At 44.7% G+C, this 16,157-nt stretch overlaps 1 protein-coding gene across 4 annotated transcripts in view; it reads left to right on the top strand.

Moving 5' to 3' along the window:
• The window catches only part of MEGF6 (multiple EGF like domains 6), a 211,605-nt gene that overhangs the window by 70,103 nt on the left and 125,345 nt on the right, over positions 1–16,157 (top strand). For 3 of the 4 annotated variants that reach the window (XM_083752388.1, XM_083752387.1, XM_083752389.1), the window contains one exon: positions 12,435–12,557. The exons of the other annotated variant lie outside the window; for it this stretch is intronic. In XM_083752388.1, coding sequence (XP_083608514.1) covers positions 12,435–12,557 — 123 coding nt within the window. The remainder of the gene's footprint in view (positions 1–12,434; positions 12,558–16,157) is intronic. 4 annotated transcript variants of the gene reach the window in all.

Below are 16,157 nucleotides of genomic sequence, written 5' to 3'. Positions count from 1 at the left end.
AGGAGTGCTCAGTAATGACTGGACATAGTATTCTTGGCAGCTGCCCTCTTCTCATAGATTCCTATGGAAACATTCTTGGATAACACACTTATTATCAAGGGCAATTGTCTGGAATTATAATGCTGTTTTTGGAATACTTCCACTCCCCTCTCCTCACAGCCTTCACTTCTTTTCCTGCTTTGATCTTTTCCCTTTCTCTTTATTGTTGCCATTATTGCTCCTTGCATATTACAAAGGGAAAAAACAAAAACAATTACAACAAAAATAATGACTGGACATAGTCTAAGCTCCGCATAAGCTTTGTGGATGAATATAAGCTCAATGAATCGATTGTTGGAAGGAGTCCACCCTCCTTGCTCTGGGCTTGTTCACACTTCCATTTGTGCTGTGCCTAGAAAGCAGTTTTCTGCTTGTCCAGCACTTTCTAGGCATGAGGTCTGATTGAGTTTGCCTTTGCCTCACCCTTTCCCCTGGAAAACTCACTCTTTAGTGCTAAATTAGTACAGCAGCCTGCAGAAAACCCAATAGCCATTTGTTCCAATTCAGCGCTAAAGATTGGGTTTCCCCAGGGTAAAGAGGCAGGGCAAATGGAGGTATGCCCCACCTCTGACATCAGAGCAGGCAAGCCAATAGTAGCGGAAGATAAGCCATCGGACGTTTTCTGCTTGGTCAGCCCCAGTGTGACTTCAGATCGGCTAATGGCATCAAGAGTTGTGATGAAAGGAGAGAGGTCAAAGATGAAGGGGGAGGCAGAGTGCAGAGCAGGAGAAGCGCAACCGCTGAGGCACTAGAATATCTGCATTTTGTGATTTGTCACCGTGAGAAACTGTGTGCATGACCTCCATTGGCAAGAACCGCATGGTAGTTTATGGCCCACAAACCACCCATCGGCTAACCCTTGTGATAACAGCTTTTGAGGGGACGCCCTCTGCACTGGGGTTATACAAGCAAGCTGTTAGTCTGGTATGCGGCTTGGATTTCCCCAGTATTTGTCTTGGATGCGCCGGAGCACACCCTTCGCATGCAGAAGTTCAGTCCCTTGCATCACCGGTAAAAGAGGACAAAGAGCAGGGAAAGATTTTTGCCCAAGAGCCCCTTCCTGTGCAGATGATGCTGAACTGGATGTCTCCATGGTTTGGATCTGTCTCTATAACATACAAACAGCCCTGCTAGGCCCATCTCGTCCTGCATCCTGTTTTCGTTGATGCCTCTGGGAAGCCCACAATTCCAGCAGTACTCTCTTCACCTGTAATACTCAGCAGCAGACAATGGAGGTGGAACCTAGTCACCATGGCTAACAGCCATTTGTCTCACCCTCTGAGAAAGTCATCCAAGATGGTGTCTCACCACCAGCTCTCATGGAAGTGAATTCCATCATTTAACCAAGCACAGTGGCCTAGCATGCCAGCTTGGGGGCACAGGGGCAGTTGCTCTGGGTGCGAAATTGTTATGGCTGCAAAATTTCAACACCTGGTGCTGCCTCAATATAGCTGTACACTTCTGTTGCGGTTGAAAATGGGTTCTCCATGTGAACCAGGAATTGACCTCTCCCGGCAATGGAATGACTCTTCTTTTCTTATCTCTGTAGCTGTGATCTCCTGGGTGCTGTGGATGCAGTGAATGTGCATGCGTACTCTGACTGTTTCCCTCCTTCCCTCCCATTCTACTCCATGCGGCCCCGGGCACTGGAAACGCATGCTACGCCACTGCTTCTGCCTGTCCTACATACCCCTAACATTCAGCTTCATTGGGTGACCCTGAGAGGGAGGACAACTTCTCCTTTTTTTGCTGTCTCCTCGCTGTGCATGATTTTACACACCTCTGCCTCCCCCACTACTCACCCACAAGGGGCCCATTTAGGGCAGTGAGAGCAGTGCAGTTGCACTGGGGGTGCAACCGAGTAGGGTGCCTTCCCAAAGCCCAGTAAGCACATGCCTGGCTTCAGAGAGGAGGTGCGAGGGCTCTGACATGGTACTAGTGGCCTCCTTCCTCCTTCCCAAAGCTGAGCAAGTGATTACCGGGCTTTGGGAAGGAGGTAGGAGATCTCTAGGTCCCTGCCAAAGCCTGGCTTAAGCTGGTGCCACGAGGGCTGGGGGGAGGGTGTCAAATGGCCTTGCACAGACTGTGGCATAGTAAATAATAATAATAATAATAATAATAATAATAATAATAATAATAATTTATTATTTGTACCCCGTCCATCAGGCTGGGTTTCCCCAGCCACTCTGGGTGGCTTCCAACAAAGATTAAAAATACATCAAAACATCACACATTAAAAACTTCCCTGAACAAGGCTGCCTTTAGATGTCTTCTAAATGCCAGGTATTTGTTTATCTCTTTGACATCTGATGGGAGGGTGTTCCACAGGGCGGGCACCACTACCGAGAAGGCCCTCTGCCTGGTTCCCTGTAGCTTTGCTTCTTACAGTGAGGGAACCACCAGAAGGCCCTCGGCACTAGACCTCAGCATCCAGGCAGAACGATGGGGGTGGAGACGCTCCTTCAGGTATATTGGGCCGAGGCCGTTTAGGGCTTTAAAGGTCAGTACCAACACAAGGTCTTCTTCTGCACGCACACCTAATGATCCTCTTCCCCTGAAGAATTTCTGCCTGCTGTTTCACCTTGGAAATCAAGAGCAGGTGGGACCTGTGGATGTAAGAGTAGGCGACCCACTCTTGGTTTCACAGGTCAGCAGGGGATGTCGACAGTCTTCTCCCCCAGCTTGCAAAAAGGCAGACATTACTTCACAAGCTCCTGCGAATTAAAAACAGCCAGACGTTGATGGGCAAATCCTCTTTTTCGTTTCTAACTGGCCTGCTGATTCACCAGGGTGGTCGGCTGCAGCGCCAGCTTTCCAAACACCTCTGGCAGCAAGCGCACTTCAAGCCCAGTGGTGCTCTGTTCATCTAGGATTGTGGCCTTGACCCTTTTGCGTCTTGCGGTGGTCTGTCCTCGCCGGCCTCTTCGGCGTTTGAGCACACATCATTAATCACCCTGTCATCCCAAACTCTGCACTCCCTCGCGGAGAGTTCCTCGCAAGAGGTGCCCCCGCTGTTCGAGTCTGGATGAAGAACTCTCTGAACTTCTTTGGTGCTTGCGTGTGATGTCAAACCATGGCAATGGTTCAAGAATGGAGTGAAACGTTGCTTTAAAGAGCAACCCATCTCAACCAGTTTGGAGCTTTATTTTGGAATGGTCAGGATGGGCTCAGCGTGGTTTGCTTAGGAAGGTTTTGGAATCCAGACCTTTCGCTGAACCTGAGCAGGTTTTCAAAACAGAAACCTGAGGTTCTCCTAGGTGGAATGCTCTGTGTGCTTTTATTTCGTATTTCAAGGATTGTGGATCTTGGATTCAGCTTGGTTAAAGTGGATGGGGCAGTTGCAAATGGTGGAAGGGTTTTGGTGGAGAGTGAATGGTGAATTTCTTTTCAGTTTTTTTAAAAAGGGTAGGGGAACAAGCAATGGGAAGAAACACACACACACACACACACACACACACACACACACACTTTGTCTCTCTTTCTCAGTCTCTCAGAGTGTGAAGAGCTGCTACCAGATATAATAAGTCAGGAGTGGAGAACATTTGATCCTCCTTTTCTGCAACATGTGCTGATCGTGGGTCTGGAACCCAAGCCTTATGAGGAATGGTTGAAGGAGCTGGCTATGTTTAGCTCAGAAAAGAGATTGAGGAGATAGCCATCTTCAAATATCTCAAGGGCTGTCACGTGGAAGAGGGAACAAGTTTGTTTTCTCCTGCTCTGGAGGGTAGGACTCGAACCAATGGCTTCGAGTGACAAGAAAGGAGATTCTGACTATGGAACGGTCTCCCTTGGGGAGTTGTGGACTCTCCTTCCTTGGAGGTTTTTAAGCAGAGGTTGGATGGGCATCTGTCATGGATGCTTTAGCTGAGATTCTTGCATTGCAGGGGGTTGGACTAGATGACCTTTGGTGTCCCTTCCAACTCTACAATTCTATGATCCTATGATCCAATTGGTCCCAGCCAGCATTGTCATGGAAAAGGAGTTTAACACTTGCCAGCGCAGCTGATTGCTGCAGCTTGCAAAACATAGGACTTTTGAAGTGCCCATGACCAGCTGATCATCAGGCAATGTAAAACGCTGTGCCACTACCCACACGATTTGATTTTGAAACACACAGGCACAAAATGGTGTACCAGATGTCATGGGGACTTTTACATGAGCAAAAGTGGGAGCTCTGACATCATTGTGATGTCAGGTGATTGACAGGTGGCTGGCTCTGTCCACCTTTCAATCTTGACCTGCAAGGGGAGGGGAGGATCTGTCTCATTGTTTTTATCCACTATCCCGCCTGGATCTAATCCATATATATTGTGTCTTTGAATATGCAGCTCCCATTTAAGAGTCACAACTAGCAGCTGTTGGCAAACCTGCCTCCCATGATGTTTTGTTCTGTTACCTTTTCAAAGAACCTAAGAGCTCTGCCAGATCTCGCTTCCATGGCTGGCATGGTCACATTGTCTGGACTCATCAGGAGAGGGCCATAACTCAGTGGGTAGTGCAGATGTTTTGCATGGCAGAAGGTCCTAGGTTCAATCCCCAGCATCTCCACATAGAGACTGGAAAGAACTCTGTGTCCAAAACTCTGGACAGCTGCTGCCAGTCAGTGCAGACAGTACTAAGCTAGTAATGGACCAACAACCTATCTCGATAATACAGCAGCTTTTGCATTGCAAGCCCTGGAGAAGTGCAAATTTCGAAGGATGGCTAAGTTTCAGTTTGTGCATTATTTCGGAAAGTGCAAATTAGAAAGGTTCACCTTCAGTGGACAGTGGTACCTCGGTTTTCAGATGTCTCCATCACCGAACGTTTCAGAACCCAAATGCCGAAAACCCAGAAGTAAATGCTTCTGTTTTCGAATGTGCCTTGGAAGTCGAACAGCGTCCGCTAAGTGTACAACTGTATATTTCTCAATTTTCTACAGACCGCCCATTGTGCCTCAGTTTTTGAATGTTTTGGAAGTCAAATAGTCTTGCGGAATGGATTACGTTCAAAAACCGAGGTACCACTGTAAAGTTAATAAAATTTCTCCCTTTTCCTCACCAATAACACAATGTTTCCACTGTTGCTGTTCCATTGTTGTTAGTCCTCATACTTGGCCATTGTGCCACTAAAGTCTCAGTCTCTCTCTCTCTCTCTCTCTCTCTCTCTCTCTCTCTCTCTCTCTCTCACACACACACACACACACACACACACCATGAACAGCCCAACATCCTAAGACTTCCCCACTCCATAAACAGTGGACATTGTATAACTTCCTCACAAAATGGAGGGGCAAAGGAGAGAGAGAGAATCCTTTGCAACACCTTAAAACATGTTTTAAAAGCCAAAGACGGTACCCTCCCTGCTTTGTGCTCAAATACAGGATTTGGAAAAGCGATCCCTTTAAATCTGACCCCCCCCCCCGCCATTCAACTCTCTTGCCTGGTTCTTTCACTGTGTGGTTCTCTTCATGAACTCCTAAAACATCTAGGTTTTCAAACGCAGAAGGTTTTCAAAGCTTTCTGGGGAGGGGGCAAACACTCAACGGATCGGATTTCTTCACTTTCTTCCTGCTCTCCACCCGCACCTCCAGGATCTTAGAGTACCCCCCCCCCCACACACCCCAGAGTGTCCTTTTCTTTACATTCCCCACATACACAAATAAATCTTGGGGTCTGGTGTCTGGATTGAATAACAACTGTGTGTTTTATGGCTCTCTGAATAACTGTAGAGGTTTGGAGCGAAGGATTCTTTTTGTGTGTGATTGGCATCTAGGGCCGTGGGTGGTGTGTGAGGGTTGGTGAGTGAGAGAGCAAGAGTTTTAGAAGCACAATAAGAAGAGAATAAAAGCCCTGCTGGATCAGGCCAAAGGGGGCCCCACCTACACCAGCACTCTGTTCTCACAGTGGCCAACCAGATGTCTACAGCTCTTCCCGCTTGCAATTGGTATTCATAGGCATTTGCCTCTCACAGCAGAGGGAGAACACAAATCATGGTGGATAGTCACTGATAGCTTTATCCTCCATGAATTTGTCTACTCATCCAGGGAGAGTATGACTAAGAAGGTACCTTAAGCGACTTAGGACTGCAATACAGTGGTACCTCGGGTTACAGACGCTTCAGGTTACAGACTCCGCTAACCCAGAAATAATACCTCGGGTTAGGAACTTTGCTTCAGGATGAGAACAGAAATCACGTGGCAGCAGCGGGAAGCCCCATTAGCTAAAGTGGTACCTCAGGTTAAGCACAGGTTAAGAACGGACCTCCAGAATGGATTAAGTTCTTAACCCGATGTACCACTATACCTCAAGGACCGCCTCTTTCCATATGAACCTACCCAGACCCTAAGGTCGTCTTCTGAGGCCTTTCTTCATGTGCCTCCTCCACGAGAGATCTGGAGGGCGGCAACATGAGAACGGGCCTTTCCTGCAGTGGCTACCTGTCTGTGGAATGCTCTCCCCAGGGAAGTTCACCTGGTGACTTCATAATACACCATTAGATGCCAGGGGAAAGCATTCCTCTTTAACAAGGTTTTTGGCTGATTGACATCTGATGCCCTTTTAAAATGTGTTGGGGAGGGAGGGTTAATTGGGTTGCTCTTGTTTTTATTATGTATTTTGTGTTTTTATATTGTGAATTTATGCTGTGAACTGCCCAGAGACCCACGGGTATAGGGGGGTATACAAATTTAGATACTAATACTAATAATAAAGTACCTGTGGGGGAAATCCCAGCAGTTCCTTCAGAAACTTACTCTGAATGGTTGGTTGCATCTGTTGGAACATATCCCCGTCCTGGTGTCTGAGTCCCATACAAATGTTGGGGGGATATTTTAGCAGCATAAATATTCAAGCTGAGGGCTTCAAAGGAGCCTCCTTTAAACCTCCCAAAGGTTAGAATGGCTTTTGCTGTCCTCCAGCCTAAAGGTTTTGCTGCCTCTTTCTGCAATTGAGCATCCATTTTAATTCATTTGCGGGGAGGTTATACAAGAACATACCTTTGTATTGTGTTCATCCTGATTTCCTCACCCATCATTTGATCCTCCCACACTTTTCAATGCATTTTCCTGTCACTTTCCTAACTGCAAGAAGTCTGTTTCTTATTTTATCACCAAGCGCTTTAATCCACCTTAACTGCACAAACCTACATTTCTGCTAGGAAACCAAATCCCTCCCTCAAAATGCTGACAGTCTGGAAGTGTCCTTAATTATAACTGTCATCTGGGTTGCATTCAGAGGAGCTTTACTCAGGGTAGACCCATTGCAATTTAATGGGACCAAGCTGTTTATTTTAGAGGCTATACTCTTAGTTTGACTACTGCCGGATGCAGCCATCTGTCTAAGATGAACACCAATCAAATTCCGAAAGAGCCAAAATTGTCAATTTCAACATGAATGGCAACGATAGGTGTGTAGCTGGTTTTTTTTTAAAAAAAAGATCTGCCACCAGGGGGCAGGATCCTTCCAAAAACAAGAGGCATTGTGGGGTGGAAAGAGATGAAAAGGTGCTTATAAGAGAGACACTGTTTTTGGACAAATTTGTTTGGGGCACTGGATGGATAATGAATGCTACTGTTTTTATGGTGGGCACCACATTCAGGTGTCATCAAGATGATTTTAGTTCCTTGGAGGTCATTCATTTCACTGGGTCATCTCTGAGTGGGACTCCCACTGAGTACAGCCCTAAATCTACAAAAATATTATTTATTTACATCCCTTCTTTTTCTCCAAGGAGCTCAAAGTGCCCTATGTGGTTTTCCCTACTCCTCCACCCCAAAAGGGAGGTTAGGCCCAGAGGCAGTGACTAGCTGTAAGTCACATCCAGTGAGCTTCATGGCCAAGTGAGGATTTGAACCCTGGTCTCCCAGGTCCTGAATTTAAGGTGTGGGGAATTGAGAAAGTGAGTGAAACTGAAATGGATAGGTTTGTGGATGCCACTCCCCCTGGAAATGCATTCCAGCAGTCAGGGCCCATAAGTTTTTCAAGAGTTCCCTGGCACATGCATCCATCCCCCGTCTCCTTGAGCATGTTGTGACAGCTGAAGTCGCCTGGAACTCACTCTCCCTTGGCTGGACTCCCAGGTCAACCGTTTCTGAGCTTCCTTCTGAAGCCGCCTGGCAGCCCAGACTTAAGAGCCACCCGAGCCCGGTCTTAAAGCTTTCTGCGTCAAAGGCTTTTCACCCAAGTCGGATCTCTGCCAGTGTTTCCCTGAAGTCCCTTAACTGCAGTGTCTTCCTGTTAAAGCCCTGGTCACTGAACAGTAACAGGATGGGTCCAGACAACAAAGCACATGCTACCTTCTTCTGGTGCCCCAGCAAAGTTCCCTGTAATCATGTGAGACAGGTTCTGGGGATGAGGAAGAAATTTTATCTGGGTTGCATTTAAAGGTAACCCGCTGAATTTGCACACACACACACATTTTCGTATAATTTTTTTATTGAGTTTTGATAACTCTTAACATCCTAAACATCAGATCAGTTTCTTAAATAACAATAACTGACCGTTAATCATTTGAATCGCAGGTATTTTTGCACTCGGCAAATTGCCCTCCTTGGAAAGAAATCTGATAAGCCAAAAGTATCTAAATGGCAGAGCTCAAATAATCATTTTTGGGATAGAGAACGTGGTTTTATTTCTTACACAGATATCAAGGCACATGGTTGCTCAGCCCACCAGTATATGCAAACGTCTGGCTCATCTAAGAACCTTTATTCTCAATAACGATGGGACTCACAGGTGGAGAATACATTTATTTTTGCATGTCTTTATTATTTGTAAAGGGGATATTTGTATTGGTTAATACTTTATTACCCCTTTGGAGCTTGCTTTGTACTTAGCTGTGATTCCTGCATCGCAAGGGGTTGGCCTAGATGACTATTTGGGTATCTTCCAACTGTGATTCTATGATTTTTTCCTTCTAGACTGTGATGCCTTATTCTTTTACACTTCTGAGTCTTGATTTTCTTTCTTTTTGTTAACGCCTGCACTTTTAAAAAAACAACAACTCAATAAAATGTTTCTTTTTTAAAAATAATAACAATAATTGACATAACCTAGTAAAAAATAAATCTTACCATAATAAGGGATGAAAACAATATAAACAAAGAGCAAATATTGGGCAGGGATTAAAGAAGTCATCTGTAGTAGTCTTTAAGGATCATATCCTGTAAGTATAACACCAAAAAGTATCTCTTTTATTTTGCAAATTCAGGAAATGGGTGTACAAAAGAGGGAGAAGACACACAAAGAAACAAAAATAATATATTGATGAACTTCAGCTTTAACCAGATCCATTTAAACACCAATAGTGGAAACCGACCATGTACTTGGATATTGTGGATTTGGGGGTGGGGTGGGGTCAGTCTGGATGATTCTCCGAGTCCCATCCAATTCTTGGGATTCTGTATCTGTGGATGTCAAATGTATGAGAGCAAGCTTGCCCAACCTGTCCTTTTGTCTAGCTCATGGTTTTGGCTGATTCACTTAAGCGCCATGGTTAGCATAACCAAAGAAGTTGCTCCCTGCCATAGAACAAATGGGCAGGCCTTTCCTCTACCCCCTCACTATCTGCTAGGAAGGAGAACAGTAGACGTAGTGAGAGTTGGAGAGTACTGAGCAGAAAGCAGGCTAGAAGCTGGGGACACAGAGACATGCTTGATCTCTGCTGGATCCAAAGCTGTGACTAATGGAGAAGCAAACAGTACTGATTCTTCTCAGACTTAAGCTTGAAATTATGGCTAACCTATATTAAGAACTTTCATTCTCTTGCTAATTGTGCTGTTTGAAATGTTCATTTTATATCTGACTTCCTTTAGTAATGTTTTCATTTGAAATGTTTAAGATAATAATCATTTGGGGTTAACATTGCTGCATTAAAGGTGCCTTCTGTAGTTGACCTCCTTGGTAATGTTTTATTTTGAAATCTTTAAGATAATAGTTCAGTTCCCTGTAAATTACGTTGCTTTGAATGTACGTATACTTTATATTTTGCTTTCTTCAGTATACTTTCTTCAGTCTATATTTGACTTGATTCTGGATTGTTCTATTTGAGCTTCTAATGTAGGCTGTAAACCTCTTTGAGAGGTTTTTGCTTTCTTAAAAATATAAAGCAGTATAGAAATTAAATTAACCACAAGAAGAAGATCTGTTTGGGTGTTAATGCTGGGAGCTCCTCAATCTTATCCTCAGGTTGTATATATGTGTAAATAAAAACAAAAACATACATCTCAAAGACACCATAATCTCTGCTGACCTTCATTCCAAGGAAACGGAACCCGGGGTAAGTTTCTGGAGTCTTGCGCTGCTCAGAGATTGTGGTGGTATGTAACAGTATTGACACAACTCATAAACTAAACCTTACCAACAAAGGTCTGTATAGTTAAAGCCATGGTTTTCCCAGTAGTGATGTATGGAAGTGAGAGCTGGACCATAAAAAAGGCTGATCGCCGAAGAATTGATGCTTTTGAATTATGGTGCTGGAGGAGACTCTTGAGAGTCCCATGGACTGCAAGAAGATCAAACCTCTCCATTCTTAAGGCAATTAGCCCTGAGTGCTCACTGGAAGGACAGATCCTGAAGCTGAGGCTCCAATACTTTGGCCACCTCATGAGAAGAGAAGACTCCCTGGAAAAGACCCTGATTTTGGGAAAGATGGAGGGCACAAGAAGAAGGGGACGACAGAGGACAAGATGGTTGGACAGCATTCTTGAAGCTACAAACATGAGTCTGACCAAACTGCGGGAGGCAGTGGAAGACAGGAGTGCCTGGCGTGCTCTGGTCCATGGGGGCACGAAGAGTCGGACACGACTAAACGACTAAACAACAACAACAAATAAACTAAACCGTAGTGAACTTACCTGTTCTACATTGACTTCTGCACACTTTTAATTTAAATGTTAGCTTTTCCAACAGTGCAGTATATCAGACCTTCCTGCACCAGTAGTTCCAATCAGCTCCAGACTTATCTCTCCAAAAACCTTGCAATCCTGAGTTGTGCAGCAGTCAATAAATGTGCAACCAGCTCCCTACTATAAACAATAGCATCATCTTCCATTAAAAAAAAAAGATCGAGGAGGGCTAGTTGTAGTGTGAGGGTAAAAGATGATACTTAACCAAAGATCCGATTTCTTGGAAGGTTGTATCCCAGAAGGCTTTAATTTGCACTTTCTGGAACAGTACACTAACTGAAACAGAGCCATCCTTCGAAATTTGCACTTTCCTGAATTTGAAATGCATTTCTCGCGCCAAGGAAGGCGCACCAAAAAGAAGAAGAAGAAGCAGGCTGCACTGGGATCAAGTGTCCATAAAAATATACCCCTTAGTGAAAATGGAGATGTCAAAATTATTTCTTTGGTGGAAATTAGAATCATAGGATCGAGGGGATGGAAAAGGTCCCAAGGGCCGTCTAGTCCAAACCCCAAATAGCTGTGCAAAAATTGGTACATTAGGCAAACTGCCTTACAAAGGTGTGTGTATTAGGATAAATGTGTATCAAAATGCTACCAATTTTTTTTTAATTGCAAACTGATTATGTGGTGCCATGACAATATGCCTTGGACAGGTGGGAGGCTCCACCCACCTCTCACATTTGACCCAGAAGGTTGATCTTCATTTGATATTTGAAGATGACTTAAGAACAACCATACATTTTTTCTACTTCTCTGCCATACCAGGATATGTTGTGGAACACACCCACCCACCAGATTTGCATTAATTTGCACTTCTGGAGCCAAAGCCATAAATAAATGTTCAGTATTCAAAGTGGGCAAGGAAAATGGGACTGCCAAGTCCTCCTTGCTTCCATGCAACTGGGGGTTCCATGGTGCAACACTATTGTTTGCAAGCTCCAGTGGGACAGTGCAGATCAGTGGGGCCATACCTTGGTGGGAGAGCACCAGATCTGCATGCAGGTTCCTTGGCTAGCATTTCCAATTAAAAGGATCCGGTGGTAGGTCAGGTCCTTGGGCCTGACACCCTGGAGAAATGCTGCCCATCAAGACTGGACAACAGTAGTCTAGACAGGCAAAGGGTGTATACTGACACAAAGTATACTGCGATGCTGCCTTTTGGAGAAGGGGCATAGCTCAGAGAGTTTATATCTGCTTTGCATGTAGAATGGGGCTTGATCCTCCCTGTCTCCAGTTAGAGATGGGCTCATCCGAAGCCCCAGAGAGCTACTGAATGGCAGTGTAGACAATGCTGAGCTAGATGGACCAACAGTTAGCTAACTTTTCTGTGTTCCTATGCATAAAGGTCAGGTATGGAACTTGGGGAGTGGATTAGCATGCATGGCCCAATCCTTCCTCCACACCCTCTGAGAACCTGTGAACATGAACACGGCCAATAGCTCTCACTGGAAATCGGCATTAAGCACCAGTTAGAACACTGAGTTTCCTCTTCTTCTTCCTTTGCTTGCAGATGTGAATGAATGCGAAACCGGGAACGCAGGCTGCGAATCCCAGTGCTGTAACACAATTGGGAGTTTCTACTGCAAGTGTCCCGAAGGATCCAAGCTTAAAGATGATGGAAAGGCCTGTGAAGGTAATGACAGCCCATTCAACCAATCACTGTATCATTGGAGGTGGTTTGGGCTTCTCTAGATGCTGGTCCCTGTCTGCCTTCTTACTTGCAAACAGTCCAGAAGTTGTACTGCCTGTCAGCTCCCTCCTCTTAAGTATTAGGTTGCACCATTGTATACTCTACATCCAGATCTTCTATGAGACAACCCTTATGAAATGTTGCATTTTGATGCATTTTTCACCCAAATTGGCTTTGATTCAAATTGAGAAAAGAATGACCGTGCTGTGTTTTAACCCAGTGATGTGTACTGAGACCTAGTGTAGTCCTTCTTGAGTTCAGCAGGGAGGAGAGAATGGGAACAAAACCAGAATGAGTTGGCTCTGCCTGTCATTGGCTCTGACTCTGTCAGTCACTGGCTTTGGCTCCACCTACTGCTAGCCTCCTTGCCTTCCACTCCACCAGTTCCAGTGGTCACTAGCTGTTGCTGGAGGGTTTTATCCCGGTGTGCCCCGTTCAAAGCTCCGTTTCATCTGGGAGGCAATTGAGCTTGGGCCTTCAAAAAGGTTTTCCCCCACCTCTGCTCTAACAATGTTTTGGAAAAGTGTGTTTATGTGTGTTTAATTGCTAAGCTGGATTTAAGTGGATTAGTCTGTGCTGTCTGTTTGAGAGAGGGGTGATGGTTTCTCTTTCCAAAGGCAGAGAGTTTGACTTGAAGGAAGTGAGTTCTATGATTTCGAGTGCCCACGACCAACTTTTCATGCCAAATGCGGCGCATGGCTTGGGTTGCAATATTTTACCAAAGAGAAGCAGGCAGATACAAGGCTCCTGGTCTTTATGGTGTGTGATCTGCGGCTTTTAAAACAATAACATAGGTTGCCTTTTTAATTGCTGTTGGCCTTCTTTGTGAATAGATGCAGTCTTCTAAACTATAATCTTGTAAAAAACAGAACACATTTCACCATAGCGGGGCAGATGGCAACCAGGTGTGCTGTGGATCTGCTTAAATCCCATCTGCAGTGTATGTCTAAATCAGCATCATACCACTTTAAACAGTCGTGGTCTTCCTTAAAGAATCCCAGTAGCTGTAGTTAGTTGGTTAAGGGTGCTGAGAACTGTTAGCCAACCCTCTGCCAGAGCTTCAATTCCCATCACTCATAACAAACTATATTTCCCAAGATTCTTTGGAAGACGCGGGTTGTGATGTGGTCTAAACCACAGAGCCTAGGGCTTGCTGATCAGAAGGTTGGCAGTTCGAATCCCTGCTACGGGGTGAGCTCCTGTTATTTGGTCCCTGCTCCTGCCAACCAGTTCGATGTAGTATCTACATCAAAGTAGATAAATAGGTACCACTGTGGCGGGAAGGTGAACGGCGTTTCTGGGTGCTCTGGTTTCCGTGTTCTGTTGCGCCAGAAGCAGTTTAGTCATGCTGGCCACATGACCTGGAAAGCTGTCTGTGGACAAACGTCAGCTTCCTTGGCCTGAAAGTGAGATGAGCACCGCAACCTTTGACCCCATCCAGGGGTCCTTTACCTTTTTTACCTTTACCCTCTTCTATAGTTTCCCCAATTAATCTGAGACCACGCCTAAATATCTACCTTTGCTCCTCACACTTCATGCCTCTCTGGGTTCTGGGAGACCCGGGGGGGAGGAGACCTTGTTGCAGCAGGAGGGGGGAGACACTATGACTTTTCACCAGCCTGACTCCTCTCTGCCTCTTGGCCTCCATCCTCCCACTCATCCACTTCAGCGTCTGCCTTTGATTCTGCACTGCTGTCTGCCACAGGCTCTCCCAGCTCACTAAGCCCTGTTGCCTCCTCAGCTTCCAACACCACTTTCCCCCAGTCTGCTCCCTCTAACCACTCATCGTCATCCTACCACCAGTCCCCGGGCTCTGAGCCTTCTTCTTCTGAGCTTCCCCAGCTGGTTCCTCCTACCATTCCTCTGCATCCAAACAGTCCATGACCTGATACTGATCCTGTTTGAGTGTCTTTTGCCTGGCTGGAATGTGTCCTTGAATTCTGATAAAGCCTCTTTGCTTACCTGGATGGAGGACAGAGAAGGGGTGTGTGTGTAGAAACTAGCCATGAATTAACACTTGTAACTCCACCCACTTTTGCCTCTGGCCACGCCCACCACTGCCACATGACCCCTGGAAGGAAATGAGACTCCTGAGCTGGAAAAAGATTCCCTATCCCTGAAATAGGATTCCTCTACAGAGAAAACTGTCGTCTGCAAAAAAAGGGGGGGCACATTCAGTTCATATTCATAAAAACACACCCACACACCCCAGATGTGAAATTGTTTCAAGATGTTTTATGGAAAGTGATTCATAAAAATGGAATCAAATAAATAAATAAATACATAAATAAATGAATGGTTCCATACAAGGAGTGTGAGTGCAAATAAACAGAAACGTATATTAACAGGACACATAAAACATTTAAGTACATTTTTCATATATATATTTATAGTCTTTATTGAAAAAATAAAAAATAAAAAATTATAAGTGTAGGGTAAGACACAAAAAAGAAGAAACAAGAAATAGTACCCATGTAGAAAACAAGGCAGAGCAATATCAACAGTAAAATTATATTGTGTACATTAGAAAAAAATGGGGGGGGGGAATGTTATTGTAGTTAACCATACCTTAATCTAATATGGTCTTTATGAAAATGAATTCCAAATATCGTTAAATTTATCCATGGCAACTCTTTGTTTCTTCACAACTTGTTCATGTGTACATGTTTGTACATACAGTCGACCCTCTAGTTACGTACCGCTCTGGATACGTAACTTTCGGGTTAAGAACACGACAAACCCGGAAGTGTATATTTCTGGGTTTCGCCGCATGTGCAGAAGAGGCACCTCTGGCTACGGACTTTTCAGGTTGGGGACAGACCCCCGGAACAAATTTAATTTGTATCCGGAGGGTCCACTGTATCTTCAATGCAATCATTAAAGGGAACAACTTTTTTTTTAAAGCACCCGTGCAGGATTTAACAATTCTGCGAACGTCGCTTACAAAATAGAAACATTTGCAACTGACTCAGTTACATAAGGATTGTGTGTTCCTCAACCAGGAAGGCTGTGTATACCATTTCTAAAGACTTTCTCTGTTCACCTTTGCCCCTTGTCCCACCAATTTCTAGCATGTGGCCCCCAGGAGGAAATATGCCCTTGTACTGGAAAGATTCCCTATTCCTAAAATAGCAGATCCCTTCAAATATAGGACTGTCTTGTGTAAAATAGGTCACCTGCTCTTATTACCATTCAAGTCATATTTCTTACTAGCCCACAGACCTTCAAATTAAAACACACACACACACTCTCCCAGATCTTTGATTTCATGCAAGGAGTGGGACCTCAAATACACAAAAAAGGTATATTAGCAGGAAAAGTAAAACCTTTAAATAGATTATTTGTTATTTTTTAAAAGACATTAAAAAACCCAGTGCCCATTAACAAATCTGTAAAGTTGCTCACGACTCTTAATAGTTTGAAACAGAAACTTTTTTTCAGGTGATTCAGTTACATAAAGAATGTGTGATCCATAACACACACCATTTCTAAAGGCTTTCTTGGAAAGGGAAAAATCAAAGCAGAACTAAGTTTGGAAAGTAC

Source organism: Podarcis gaigeae, assembly GCF_964106915.1.
Source record: "Podarcis gaigeae genome assembly, chromosome: 8".
Lineage (NCBI taxonomy): Eukaryota > Metazoa > Chordata > Lepidosauria > Squamata > Lacertidae > Podarcis > Podarcis gaigeae.
The sequence above is the reverse complement of the archived record's forward strand: the minus strand, read 5'-3'. Positions and strand labels throughout refer to the sequence as shown.